This window comes from Lynx rufus, unplaced genomic scaffold (genome assembly GCF_022079265.1).
Source record: "Lynx rufus isolate CCGP_SWC_20201006 ecotype Redwood Valley unplaced genomic scaffold, mLynRuf1.p SCAF_17, whole genome shotgun sequence".
Lineage (NCBI taxonomy): Eukaryota > Metazoa > Chordata > Mammalia > Carnivora > Felidae > Lynx > Lynx rufus.
The window spans coordinates 30,181,689-30,196,805 of NW_025814831.1; the positions used below are offsets into that span (position 1 = coordinate 30,181,689).

The 15,117-nt window shown below is 44.8% G+C and overlaps 1 protein-coding gene across 2 annotated transcripts in view; it reads left to right on the forward strand.

Annotated features, from left to right (window-relative positions):
• Nucleotides 1-15,117, forward strand: part of ZFYVE1 (zinc finger FYVE-type containing 1) — a 53,087-nt gene that overhangs the window by 15,181 nt on the left and 22,789 nt on the right. For both annotated transcript variants that reach the window (XR_006962054.1, XM_047079404.1), the window contains exons 3-4: nt 8,098-8,602; nt 12,741-12,955. Coding sequence is in view for 1 of the 2 variants with exons in the window: in XM_047079404.1 (XP_046935360.1) it covers nt 8,098-8,602; nt 12,741-12,955 (720 nt within the window). In the remaining variant the exon portion in view is untranslated. The remainder of the gene's footprint in view (nt 1-8,097; nt 8,603-12,740; nt 12,956-15,117) is intronic.

Consider the following 15,117-nt stretch of genomic DNA (forward strand, 5'->3'; position numbering starts at 1 on the left):
GACATAAGGGATGGTATAGTAATAATTCTTGGAATCATGGCACGTCGTTCTTTTGAAAACGTTATGCCATCTTCTGCATAATGTATGTATTCAACCTCAGAACAGCTTTTTTTTTTTTTTAATTGAAAACATACGTCCTTTTGAGGGAGGGAACAGTAAATATTGAGTAAGCATCTTCTTCCAGTATCTCTAATTTTTTAATGAGCTGTGTATTGGAAACCTTCCCATGGAAGGGTTTTTACTTGGGATAATGGAATGAAATTCTGTGGTGGTGGTAATGACTGTGGCCTAGAAGCAAACCAGTATAAATACAGCAATATGGCAGCCAACTCTTTTCTGGCATTTACTGCATGATTCCAATGTGCAAAGTGCTTGATGTGCAATTATCTCATTTAATCCTCACAGCAATTTTTGAAGTAGATTGTGTTGTTAACCCCATTTTACAGGTGAGAAAACTGAGGCCCAGGGAAGTTAAATTCTTTAAGGTTATTCTAAAATCAGCAAGTGGATGGGGCGCCTGGGTGGCTCAGTCGGTTAAGCGCCCGACTTCAGCTCAGGTCACAATCTCGTGGTCTGTGAGTTTGAGCCCCGCGTTGGGCTCTGGGCTGATGGCTCAGAGCCTGGAGCCTGCTTCCGATTCTGTGTCTCCCTCTCTCTCTGCCCCTCCCCTGTTCATGCTCTGTCTCTCTCTGTCTCAAAAATAAATAAAAAACATTAAAAACAAAAAAAATCAGCAAGTGGAGGGGCTCCTGGGTGGCTTAGCCGGTAAAGCCTCCGACATCGGCTCAGGTCATGATTTCATGGTTTATGAGTTTGAGCCCCGCATTGGGCTCTGTGCTGACGGCTTGGAGCCTGCTTCAGATTCTCTGTCTCCCTCTCTCTCTTTCTGCCCCTTCCCCGCTTGCTCACTCTCTCTTTCTCTCAAAAATAAATAAATCATTAAAAAATTAAAAAAAAATTTTCAGTTAGAAAGAAAAAATCAGCAAGTGGTATATAAGCAGGTTGTTTGAATCCTTAACGGTAAAACTATTCCCGGAGAGAATGTAGCATTTAGATATTCACTCATTTAACAAATATATGTTCATTCCCTATTATGTATCAGACCCTGGGGTAGGGCTACAGTGGTGAACAACACAGAACAGACCCTGGCCAGCATGGTACCTTATAGTTGGGAAGTTCAGAACCAGGAAGAATGAAAAAATGTTAAAAGAGATGATGGGTGGGGAATGGAGGAGGCTTTGAGCAAGAGAAAAGTTGAGTGAGTGAAATTGCCCATGATCTAATCCAAGTAGAGGTGGACCTAGCTCTCTTGTCTTCTTTCTGGCCTGGCACTTTTATTGCTAAGTCCCAGAGCCTTTGTCAGAGCTTATGTCTGTTTTATAGCTGGCCAAATACGGGTATGCCGTGCCACTTAAGAGGGGGGCTGTGTATGCCATCTGGAAGTTCCTTGAAAGATCCTCTTAGGGTGATGTGGGTCTTGAGGGTGACTCGGTATTTCCTGTCTGTCCTCAGAATTCAGCTTTGTTTTGGAAAGCTTTTTGTTCAGATATAGAAGGATAGCTGAACAGAGTGAGTTGGGTGGAGGTCAAAGAAACCAACTGATCATGGAGCTAAAAATGACCCTCTTTAAAGAATTCACTTTGTGGATCATTTCTGCATACAAACATTCTCTTTCTTGCTGGAGTAGGAGGGGAGCTGCAGGCAGAGTCCGGGAGGCTGTGTGTCAGAAGTACTTCTGGTAGTTCTAAGACAAGGGGGGAGAATTCCTGACCTCTCAAGTAATGGAATGCTTTGGGGACACTGGAGTGGAAGAAAGTGATCTTTGCCCTTACCAAATGTGCTCAGTGTGTTTGTGAGGCCAATCTCATGACTTCAGTGGTCTTAAGAAAACATTTGATTGAGAAACAATTGAGTTTTTTATGAAACCCTATGGACACATACATGGATAAACACAAAGTTACACACTCCTTTTAGAATACAATGAAAGGAAACTTTCTAGACTTGCAAGGTTGGAGAGACAGGTTTACTAGAATTTTCTGGCATAGGAGTTTATTACTGGAATGGAACATCCTTGTCATTTGGATTGTAAAAATAGATCAGCTGCTCGTCTGTTTGACATTGTTTAGGTAAAATCTTGTGTGAAAATTAGATCATTGACTTAAATCACGACCTGGAGGCTCTTTTCAACATGATGAAAGTGGCTCTGGATTTTTCTAGGAAGAGTTCCTTCGCCTTCCACTTCTCCTTTACCTCCCCAGGAGAAGGAAGATGTTACCCAAGTTGTATACCTGTGCTGTATATCTAACGTCATCAGGTTAGTGCCAGGCACTAGATGAAGCTTGATAATGTACATTGTTCTCGTTTGTTGAAAAAAGTTCTAGTTTCCTTTTGGGATAGCGGTCTCAGTTCTGGTGAGAGTGACAGTCTGGTTTGGTTTCTTTGGGTTCTGTCTCTTCCTCTGAACCCAGCTAAAAATGGAATGAAAAGTAAGATAAATCAGAGACCAACACGTAGAAGTAATTAGTAGGAAGTTCCCTTTGGCAGGAACTATGGACCGAGGCTAGTTTTAGAATCTCAGTGGGGAGGCATAAAATCATCTTTGTTGGTTCAGGGGTGGGATCTGTTGTAAGCATTGGGTTGTGAGGGGTTGGTAGGCGCAACCAGCCTTCTCTTAGCTCTGTGACTCTGGGGAGGGAGCTGGGTTTTGCTCTCAGCCACAGGGGACACCTTTATAAAAATTTAAAGGACTGTATGATTTTAGTTGGCACAGATTTTTTTTTTTCTTTTTTCTTTTTTTTCCTTTTTTTCTCTTAAGGCCAGAACTGAAAGGACCTCAGTGCTTAGCTACTTTCCTCTAGAGTTTTTTTTTTCTGATGCCTTTGGGATTTCACTTCTGTGCTCTGTTGAACTTTCCTCCTTCCAGGCTCTTTCAGTTCCTTCTCTATCTCTTGCTTTTCCCTTTGCAGGGGACAAAGCTGTTTTCCCTCAGAACAAAGCTTATGTGGTTATTCTTTCTAGAATGATTCTCTAAGGGCTAAGCAGAAATTTCTTGATGGAGATTGTCATCATTCTCACTGCCTGCTTGGGACAGAGGGTGACTGCTGGACACTTTTCACTATCATAAACTGCTCTAAATTCTAAACTGGAACAGTGGAGATCACTGAGTTATTGTTATGTTTCATTTTAGAAACTCTGTTTGGAACCCTATACAGAGCGAAAAGCTTTGTGAGTGAGAGAGAGGTATACTCTTTGGTTTCTTAAGAACTGATGATGTTAGATAATCACTTTACTAAAAGTAAATACTAAGAGCCAGTATTACTAATATGTTGTTTTGATGAGAGGGAGAGGAAAGGAGTCAGGGAGCTTCCTTCCTTCCTTCCTTCAAGATTTTATTTATTAAAATTTTTTTTTAATGTTTATTATTTATTTTTGAAAGAGAGACAGAGCACAAGTGGGGGAGGAGCAGAGAGAGAGGGAGACACAGAATCCAAAGCAGGCTCCAGGCTCTGAGCTGTCAGCACAGAGCCCGACGCGGGGCTTGAACCCACAAACCAGGAGATCGTGACCAGAGCCGAAGTCAGAATCTTAACCGACTGAGTCACCTAGGCCCCCCTGTTTATTTATTTTTAAAGTAATCTCTACACCAGTGTGAGGCTTGAACCTACAACCATGAGATTGAGAGTCTCATTCTCTACTACTGACTGAGCCAGGCAGGGGCCCGGAGATGTTTCATTTTTATGTAGACTCCGTTTAGATCTCACCACGTTGCTGATTTAGTCTCTGAATGAACAACTGGGCAACAAGCTAGTGCAAGCCCAGTTGCCACTGCTGTGTCCCTGGATGTTTTCACAATGAACTGGTCTTGAAACAATCATGGGTAATATTTATCAAGTGCTTACCGTGTGCCAGGCAATGTGCTGCGCCCTTTACCTGCTTTATCTCCCTTAGCCCTCTCAGTATCCCTGGTGGGTATGGAGTGTTAGTATCTCCTTTCCCTGAGGCCGTGGTAGCGAAGTAGCTTTTCCAAGGCCACTCAGCCGCAAAGCCAGGAGTGGAATTTGGGAGTTTCTGTCCAAGAGCTCGGGGGAAGAGCAGAAGGCAGAAGTTGGGGAGGGGAAGCTTTGGTGCAGTGCTCTTGCTGTTGTGTAAGGGCCGAGGAGCATTGCAGACATGTGGAGCTGGGTGGGGTGGCCGGCTCTGGCATGGCTCGCTGGGAGGCAGGCCGCTTCTTTCACTCCAGGAGTGGAGCAGAGTGGGGTCATTGATTGCAAACTGGCAGAACGAGTAGAGCAAGCGCCTTGTTCCCTTCTGGCCCCTTCCTTCCGTCATGAAAGGGAATCTTCTTATCTTTTCTTTACCGTCCCCCCCCCCCCCCCCCCCCCCCGACTGAAAATCAGTCTTGCTGCTGTCTAGGCTGTTCTCTCCTTTCTAGCTCAGGGGAAACTGGCCACAGATTAGGATGATTTGAGTAGTAGAACAGGGAGCGAAATAACATGGACGGCAGAAGAAGGAAAAATGAACTATGGTTTCAGTTTACGAGGCATTTTCTCAATTTACCTATTTATTTGACTAGCAACCACTACCCAGTCTGGGAGGGCAAAGATGACTATGTCCTCCCTTTACATGTGGAAAAAAAAACAACCCCACAATCAGTCCATGTTAAATGATTATCCAAGGCTTGTCAGTAGAGAAACCAGCCTAGGGCTTTGAGCTCCTGGAATTCTTTGCATTGAACTCAGATGCATAGGCCCAACACAGGAACGTGTGTGTTTAACATTCCCCAGGACACTGGGTGTCAAAATCATACCCCCTCGTGCTGACAGGGAGTGCTTTATTTTCATCCCAAATGTGTTGTTTGTTTATATATATTATGTGTATCACTTGGTGGATACTAACATAAATCCTGAGGCACTTAATTGTGTACTTAAAGGCTCCCACATGCCCCCTTTTCAGGTGCCCACCGTATGTATCGCAGAGAACCATTGCTCTGTGGGCTAACAGAGTCACAACAGAGTAGACTTTCCGGGGAGGAAATCCCTAGGCCTAGTCTTCTTCCCCAGGACTGTTTGGAAGGTGCTGGCTCTCGAGCCAACCACTCCGACCTTACCTGACTCTTTGCCAGTAGAGCTTTATGGAGCTTTTGTTGTCTCTTTCTCTTGTGGCTGACCTAGCAGTTTGGAACCAGTGAGTGACCCCAGTCCCAAACGGGCTGTTCCATGTAACTTTTTGTTCCTCCCAGTTGTCTGGGAGGTCAGTGAGCCCATCACCAGGTGTATCGAATGCTGCTGTGTGTTAAGCCCTATGGAGGATATAGGGTGGAGAAAAGTGATTAAGGTACCTAGCAACATGCATGACATTCATTCATTTATTTATTCATTCAGTAGCTAGATATTGAGCCTCTCCTATGTTCCAGGTTGTATCCCAAACACTAGGGATGAAAACATAGGATAGATATGGTTCTGCCCTCATGGATCTAGTTAAGGGCACTGTCATTGCAGTAGGCATTCAGTAAATTATTAGCATTGCCATTAACGTTAAGGCTATTAATAACATAACAATAGTGATGTTATTAATAGGATCATGAGTAGTTTACTGTCTTGATGAGGTTATGGGAAATGAGGGCTCATATTATCACACCCATGGCCTGAATATATTTCTCTAATTGCTCTTTGTCAAACCAGCAGACTCTTAAGAATCAGGAAGGTGTGTTTTCTCTTATGGCTAAAGGATACTGGGTGTAAAGGTTTATCACTCCTTGCTGGAGCAGAACATGGCTTATTTAGATTAGGAACTTTGGCACTGGGATTCTGTATTCTGAGAGTAGGAATCCCATCTTTCTGGGGGTCCAGTCTGGGATCTCACTGGCACTGGGTCTCTTCTCTCCTGCCCTGACTTTTTTTTTTTTTAACATTTATTTATTTTTGAGAGACAGAGACAGAGCATTGAGCAGGAGAGAGAGAGGGAGACACAGAATCTGAAGCAGGCTCCAGGCTCTGAGCTGTCAGCCCAGAACCCGATGTGGGGCTTGAACCCACGAACTGTGAGATCATGACCTGAGCTGAAGTCGGACACTTAACCGACTGAGCCACCCAGGTGCCCCTCTCCTGTTCTGACTTCTTAAAGAAATACAATGTTCTTTAAACTGTGAACAGAGGAATTATGGGATGGGTGAATTTTAACCAACACTTAAAAAAAAAAACAAAACAGCTTTACTGAGATGTAGTTCATATGACCGTATATTTTACCCTTTTATTTATTTATTTAAAAAATTTTTTTAACATTTATTTATTTCTGAGAGACAGATAGAGCACAAGTGGGGGAGGGGCAGAGAGAGAGGGAGACACAGAATCCGAAGCAGGCTCCAGGCTCTGAGCTGTCAGCATGGAACCTGACGCGGGGCTTGAGCCCACGAACTGTGAGATCATGACCTGAGCCGAAGTCAACACTTTAACTGACTGAGCCACTCAGGCGCCCCTATTTTACCCTTTTAAAGTATATAGTTCAGTGTTTAGTGCATTTATAAAGTTGTGCAATCCTTAACACTAATTCCAGAACATTTTTATCACTCAAATAGAAACCCTATACCCATTAGCAGTCATTCGCTAGTCCTTCCTTACCCCAGCCATTGGCAACCAGTAATATACTTTCTGTTATTATGAATCTGCCCATCATGGATATTTCATATGAACGGAATCATAGAATATGTAGTATTTTTGTGTCTGGCTTCTTTCACTTAGCAGGATGTTTTCAAGGTTCGGCCATGTTGTAGCATGCGTCAGTACTTCATTCCTTTTCATGGTTGAATAATAATACTCCATCTTATGGATACACCACATTTTGTTTATCCATTCATCGGTTGATGGACATGAGGGTTGTTTCCAGCTTTTGGCTCTTAGGAATTTTGCTGCTGCCACGAACATTCAGTGTTCAGGTTGGTGTGGACATATGTTTTCGGTTCTCTTGGATACATACCCAGGAGTGGAATTACTGATATGTATGGTAACTCCGTGTTTGACTTTTTGAGAAACTGCCATGCTGTTTTCCAGAGTGGCTGTGCCATTTTACATTCTTACCAGCAGTGAGTGCATAAGCAGTGCAGTTCCTCCATATTCCCGCCAGTGTTGTCATTGTGTTTTTTTTAAAGTGCTCTCAACTCCCAACATGGGGCTTGAGCTCACGACCCCGAGATTGAGTTGCATATGCTCACCGACTGAGCCAGCCAGGCACCCCTAATAAGTACGTGAAGATTTGTGTTATTCATTTGTTTGTTTGTTTATTTTTTAACCTTTTTTTTTTTTAGTGTTTATGTTTTGAGAGAGAGACAGAGAGACAGAGCACAAGCCGGGGAGGGCCAGAGAGAGAGGGAGACAATCCAAAGCCGGCTCCAGGCTCTGTGTTGACAGCTCAGCCAGGGTTCGAACCCACAGACTGAGATCATGACCTGAGCTGAAGTCAGATGCTTAACCCACTAAGCCACCCAGGCGCCCCTGTGTTGTTATTTTTTTTAAAGCTCACTTATTTATTTTGAGAGCGAAAGTGCGAGTGGAGGAGGAGCAGAGAGAGAGGGAGAGCTCAGAGCCAGACGCGGGGCTTGATCCCACAAACCGTTAAGATCATGATCTGAGCCAAAACCAGGAGTCAGACAATTAACTGACTGAACCACCCACGCACCCCAGGAGTTCTTCAAATATTCTGGAATACTCGTCCTTTATTAGAGAAATGATTTGCAAATACTTTTTCCCATTCTTTGGGCTTTGTTTTCACTGTCTTGATGGTATCCTTGCAGAATACAGATTTTAAATGTCATATCTAAGAAACCAGTGCCTAATCCAGGGTCACAAAGATTTGCTCCTATGTCTTCTGAGAGTTTTATAGTTGTAGCTTTTTCATGAGCATTAAATTGTACTGCCTGAGGGTTTGAAAGTTCTTAGCTGTTTTCTGCGGGTTAGGCTGGGTGGGAGGCTGTCATCCTGGGGCTTTTTTTCCCTTGCCACCTGGACAGTCCATTCAAGGACCTTGACTTTGAGAAGCAGTTGTTCTTGCAGATTTTCTAACTAGTATGCATTTTATATTCCTTTTTTTTTTTTTTTTTTGAAGGTAACGAATGAAGAAGACTTTATTAGGAAATTGGACTGCAAACCTGATCAGCATCTGAAGGTGGTTTCTATTTTTGGAAATACTGGTGACGGAAAGTCTCATACTCTCAACCATACTTTCTTTTATGGTCGTGAAGTCTTCAAAACGTCCCCTGCCCAGGAGTCCTGCACCGTGGGAGTGTGGGCAGCCTATGACCCAGTCCACAAAGTAGCAGTGATAGACACCGAAGGGCTCTTGGGGGCTACGGTGAATCTCAGCCAGAGAACACGACTGCTGCTTAAGGTCCTGGCCATCTCAGACCTCGTCATCTATCGAACTCATGCAGACCGGCTGCATAATGACCTCTTCAAGTTCCTTGGGGATGCCTCTGAAGCTTATCTCAAACACTTCACCAAGGAGCTCAAGGCTACCACTGCCCGCTGTGGCCTGGATGTCCCCTTGTCCACCCTGGGCCCTGCTGTTATCATTTTCCATGAGACTGTGCACACTCAGCTGCTGGGCTCTGGTAAGTGGACAGGGTACCGTGTCACAGATCGACCTTTCTGGGTACGTGGAGGCAGCCGCTGGGCTGCAGTAGTAACTTGATGGTGGTGGATTGCCCAGTAAAATTTCTGCCTGGGGCAAGACATGAAGGAGTGTTTGAAGAAGGATGGAGTGAGCAACCACGTCAAAATCTGCTTATGGTCAGGATGAGGACTGAGGATTACAGAGGTCCTTGGTGATCTGGATAAGACCTGTTTCCCAGGGATGGTGGGCATGAAAGCCTGATCAGGGTAGGATCAAGAGAGAATAGGAGGAGAGGCATTAAGGTTGTGCATATATTCCACTCTTTCAAAGAGTTCAGTTACAAAGGGAAGCAGATAAACGAAATGATAGCTGGAGGCTGACATGGGATTTCAGGAGATTTTTCCCGTTTTTAAATTGAAGCTGTGAGGTATTGCAGAGATTTGTGTGCTGGTGGGAATGCTTCACTAGGAAGGGAATAATGCAGATGGAAGAGAGCAGGACAATTGGAGTGAGGCCCACGTGGGTGGGTTGGCCTTAGGAGCAAGGACAGTCCCTCTGTGAGCACAGGAGGGAAGGTAGAGTGTATGGACACGATTGCAGGTAATTGGTAGATGTGGTGTGTGTGTGGGAGTTGTCTTCCTGTTTCTATCTCCTTAGGGAAGTAGGAAGTAAAATGATCGGAGGGAGGATGGGGGAGCAGGTGCAGCAACAGTAATTGGACACAGGTGGGGGGGCAGTAGTGTGGGCCCCTAACACAGTTGTATCATTTTCCTGCTCCTTCAGTCAGCAGAGTTTCTTAAAAAAAATTTTTTTTTAATGTTTATTTATTTTTGAGACAGAGAGAGATAACGCGAGCGAGGGAGGGCGGGGCAGAGAGAGAGGGAGACACAGAATCCGAAACAGGCTCCAGGCTCTGAGCTGTCGGCACAGAGCCCGATGCGGGACTCGAACCCACGAACAGTGAGATCATGACCTGAGCCGCAGTCAGACGCTCAACTGACTGAGCCACCCAGGCGCCCCAAGTCAACAGAGTTTCTTAAGTGCACAATGCCACGAGCTGAGTGCTGATGCGCAGAGCTGAAAAAAAGCGGTTCTTGCCCTTGAGTAGCTCACAGTTCGGTTGGGGAGACCACATGTGGTCTCTTCTGTAGTGGATATAGGTCCTGGAGCTGTGGTAGTACAGAAAAGGGACTTTTTTTTTTTAACGTTTATTTATTTTTGAGACAGAGAGAGACAGAGCATGAACGGGGGAGGGTCAGAGAGAGAGGGAGACACAGAATCTGAAACAGGCTCCAGGCTCTGAGCCATCAGCACAGAGCCTGACGCGGGGCTTGAACTCCCGAACCGCGAGATCATGACCTGAGCCGAAGTCGAACACTTAACCAACTGAGCCACCCAGGCGCCCCGAGTTTTTTTTTTTTTTTTTTTAATATTTACTTTTGAGAGAGCGAGAGAGTGTGAATGGAGCAGGGGAGGGAGAGAGGGAGACACAGAATCTGAAGCAGGCTCCAGGTTTTGAGCTGTCTGCACAGAGCCCCATGTGGGGGCTCGAACCCATGAGTCGTGAGATCACGACCTGAGCCGAAGTCAGGTGCTTAAGTGACTGAGCCACCCAGGCACCCCCAGAAGAGGGAGGATCTTTATAGATCTTAAGGGGATCTAGGAGAGGGGAGGTGATGTTTGAACTCTGGACAGGTGGCTTGTTAGGGCAGTGGGGGGGAAGGACGCTCTGGAAAGCCCAAACCCCTGGTGGTTTGAAGGAGCAGATTGTGTCTAGGAAACTGCGTGTGGTTCTCTAATAGCTTCCTAAGTTCCGTTCTAGCCCCTCAGTGCACCTTCCACACAGCATCCAGGGAGATCTTTTCAAAGGCTTTATCGATAATTTAGATCGTGTCATACTCCTGCTTACAAGCTGTCGGTGGCTTTCACTACAAACTAGTTACGGTGTCCTTACTGTTAAGTCCTGTCTGTGTCTCTGAACTCCTTCTCTGGTTATGTCCTTCATCCCCTTCCGCTGCCCACTGCCTGCCTCCGCGCACGTGACATATATGCACACTCCCTTTAGCAGACACGCCAGCCCTTTCTGTGTTACCACCTTTGCATATGCTGCTCTGTCTGCCTGGAACACTGTTCCCTCAGCAGGCCATACTTCAGATCCAACTCAGCTCTCACTGGCTTGGAGCCCTGGCTCATGTCCCCTGTAAAGTGGTCCTTCTTCCTGCACCCTCACGGTTACGCTCTGTTCATTTGCATCAGGGCACCTATCACTATCTGAAATCATCCTGTGTGCTTCCTTGCTTGTTTTTGTTTCTTTCCCATTAGAGTGGAAACTCTATGAAGTCAGGAACCTTGCCTGTCTTGTAATCTCTGTCTAAAGAGCCTGGATGAGTGCTTGACACATGGTTGCCTCTCATCAGATGTTTGTTGGATAAGTAAATGAAGTGGCTCGTTGTATCTGAAGCACAGATTGTACAGGAGGAAATGGTGGAGCTGCTCGGGGGCCGGATCACAGATGCCTTGACTCAGTTCTCAAGTATGACAGGAGCCCCTGAAGGATTTTAAGCAGGGAGTTACATGATCAGATCTATATTTTCTAACTAACTAACTAACTAACTAACTATTTATTTATTTATTTATTTATTTATTTATTTTTGAGACAGAGACAGAGCATGAACGGGGGAGGGTCAGAGAGAGGGAGACACAGAATCCGAAACAGGCTCCAGGCTCTGAGCTGTCAGCACAGAGCCTGACGTGGGGCTTGAACTCACGGACCGTGAGATCATGGCCTGAGCCGAAGTCGGCTGCTCAACCGACTGAGCCACCCAGGCGCCCCAATCAGATCTATATTTTTCAAAAGATCCCACGGCTGCCCGTTGCAGGATGAACTAGAGAGGCATGCCTGGAGGCAGGGAGACCAGCCAGGACGTTACCACGGTACTGGATGAGAAGTGATCGGGGCCGAGCCAGGGCAGTGGCATGCATAAGAGGGAAGTGGAGAGACTGGGGCCGAATGAAGGATGTGGGTCTAGCAGGAAGATGAGAAATCTAAATGTTCCAGCAGAGGCTCCTTAGCAAGTGACTTGAGGTAAGAAGACTGGAAATGCTGACTTTCAGATGCCTCCTGTGATTTGCATTTTTATGCCACTTTGGATTTTTACAAATTTGGTAAGGGGAAGGTTTAATTTTTAGCTCAGGATTTTGAAATAATGAGCCCTTCACGGATAAAAAAAAATCTTGTTTCTTTGTACCATCTACCGCTAGGTGGTTTTATTTTTTTTACTTTTATTTTCTTAAATTTTATTTATTTGAGAGAGAGAGTGAGAACAAGTGCAGGGCAGGGGCAGAGAGAGAGAGAGAGAGAGAGAGAGAGAATGAATCCCAAGCAGGCTTCATGCTGTCACCATGGAGATCGATGCAGGGCTCAATCCCACGACCCTGGGATCCTGACCTGAGCTAAAATCAAGAGTTGGATGCTCAACTGACTGAGCCACCCAGGTGCCCCTAGCTATTTATCGTAAATGTTCATTGGTAGATAACTGGTTAAATATGCCTATAGAATGGAATGTAGCTATTAAAAAGAATAAAGAACTTCTCAGAGTGTGTCATGAAAAGGACAGATACTTACAGTATGTTATTAAGTGATACAAGCAAGTTGCATATATGTGTTGGTAAGTGTGTAGGAAAAAAAAAGGCCTGAAAGGGTAAACACTGAACTATAACCACCTCTGGGAAGTAGGAGAGAACAGAGGAAATCTATTTCTTTCCTCCATGCTTTGACATGTTTGGATTTTTTTACAATGAGCAGATTAAAAAGAAAAAAAAAGACTTTCCTTTGAAGTATAATGTACATACAGAAAAGTGCACATCATGTCAAAAGTGTATAACACGATGAGTTTCACAGTCTGGATGTACCTGTGAAAGCAGTACCAGACCATGACATGCCAGCACCCACTTCGTGGGGAAGCCCTGCTCATGCTCCCTTCTGGGCAAGGCTAACCTGAAGTCTAACAGCGTAAATGAGTTCTGCCTGTAGGTGTACTTTATATAGAGTCAGACTGTATACTACTTTTATAGTGAAAGACAGATTTTCTTTTTTAAAGAAGGGTCATTGTTTATGTACCTGTTTCCTTGTCCAGATCACCCCTCCGAGGTGCCAGAAAAGCTCATCCAGGACCGGTTCCGGAAGCTGGGCCGCTTCCCTGAAGCCTTCAGTTCCATTCACTACAAGGGAACGAGGACTTACAACCCTCCCACGGACTTCTCTGGGCTCCGGCGTGCTCTGGAGCAGCAGCTAGAGAACAACACTACCCGTTCTCCCCGGCACCCGGGGGTCATCTTCAAAGCCCTGAAGGTCAGTTGGCTCCTGCCCCAAGTGCCTCTCACTGGGGTACCAGTGGGTGGCGAGAACACTCTGCTCCCATGTTGTTGCTGGGGATTGGAAACCGGGGCTGGAAGGACGGGTTGTAAGGAAAGGAAGTGCATGAGTGGAGTTCACAAGTGTTGAGTGAGCTCATCTTGCCGGGAGCATGAGTACAGAGGAATCTTGGGTGATAATTAAAAAGTGATGGGTCCCCATGTCAGAAAAACCCGGTATTCAGAGGATAGAAAAAGCGTTCATTTCTGCGTGGTGTGGCCCAGCCCTGGTGAGTTGACCTTGTACTGAGGCTCAGTTATCTGAACAGGATTCACCTTTTTTTTTTTTTTTTAAGCCTGTATTAAATTTATTTACGAAGGCAACTTTTGTTATCAGTATAAATGGAAAACCACTGTCACAGGTTGAAGTTTCCCAAGATAAAAAATGAACACAGACACACTATAACAGTAATTGCTGTTTATTATATATTAGCATTCAGAGGAATGTGTATAAATTAGTTCATTTAATCCTTACGCCAAGGGCGCCTGGCTGGCTCAGTTGGTAGAGTGTGTGACACTTGATCTCGGGGTTGTGGGCTTGAGCCCCATGTTGGGTGTAGAGATTACTTAAAAATAAAATCTTGGAGCACCTGGGTGGCTGATTTGGTTGAGTGATTCTTGGTTTAGGCTAAGGTCAGGATCTCACAGTTTTGGGGGTTTGAGCCTCGCATGGGGCTCTATGCTGGCAGCTTGGAACTTGCTTAGGATTATCTCTCTCCTTCTCTCTCTGCCCCTCCTCCACTCATGCTGTTTCTGTCTTTCTCAAATAAAAAGTTAAAAAAAAAAAATCTTTATAAAGAAAAAATCCTGAGCGGCCTGGGTGGCTCAGTCGGTTAAACGTCCGACTCTGGCTCAGGTCATGGTCTCACTGTTCGTGGGTTCAAGCCCCGTGTCAGGCTCTGTCCTGACAGCTCAGAGCCTGGAGCCCGCTTCAGATTCTGTGTCTCCCTCTCCCTCTGCCCCTCCCCTGCTCATGCTCTGTCTCTCTGTCTCTCTCTGTCTCTCTCTCAAAAATAAACATAAAAAAATTAAAAAAAAAAAAGAAAAAATCCTTACATCACCACCCTGTATGAAGTACAGTTACCATCCTCATTTTACAGATGAGGCAACTGAGGCACAGAGGTGAAGTAATCGGTTACACAGTTAGTAAGTAGCAGCAGGTATACACCCTGGCTGGTTTACTCCAGAACCCCCTATAACCAGTAAGATTCTCCTGCTTCTCAACAAATATAACAACATATTATTTCCTCTTCAGAGACTGTTGTTCATGGAAGGAGACTGGGACTTGTTTTTTCTTTATTTAAAAGGGGTATTAAAAGGGGTATTAGGTTCAAGAGATGATAAAGATAATGTTGTTACCTAAGTGAGACTTTCTCTTTAACAGAATTCTGAAATTTTGAAATTTTGAAAATGAGTTTATTTATTTATATGTTTTTAAAGTTTATTCAATTTACTTATATATAGAGAGAAAGAGAGAGAGAGAGAGAAAGAGAGTGCACAAGAAGGGGGAGGGGCAGAGAGAGGAGGGGGAGAGAGGGAGAATCCCAATGTGGGGCTTGATCTAGTGAACTGTGAGATCCTGACCTGTGCTGAAATCAAGAGTCGGACACTTAACCAACTGAGCCACCCAGGCACCCCCAAATTTCTCTATTATAAAAAATACCACAACTGTATATCATAAAAGCTCTTTCTATATTTGGAATTATTCTAGGTTATATTCTCTTGAAGTAGATTGCATCAAAAGTGTGTGTGTATGTATATATCTATGCATCTATCATCGCATTTGTGCTGTTTTGCATAGTTGGACGTGGAATCCTATTTAAGTATTTTTACGTATTTGGTGTCTTTTTTTCTGTTTTTCTGTTTTTAGTATTGCAGGGATTTTGTTTCAACTTATTTATTTTACCATTCTTGATAATTCATCAAGTGGATCCCTGTGAATGCTGCTTCCTTTTTGCAGTGTGCTCTTTGCTCTGTGCTAACCGCTGTGTTACCAGGCCTGCAGGCTTAGGACAGAGGAGAAGGAAGGGAGCAGGGCGTTTGGGGCAGTGCTGCAGGTGTGGGATCTGGAGAGAGGCTGGGGATTGTTGACAAGATTGG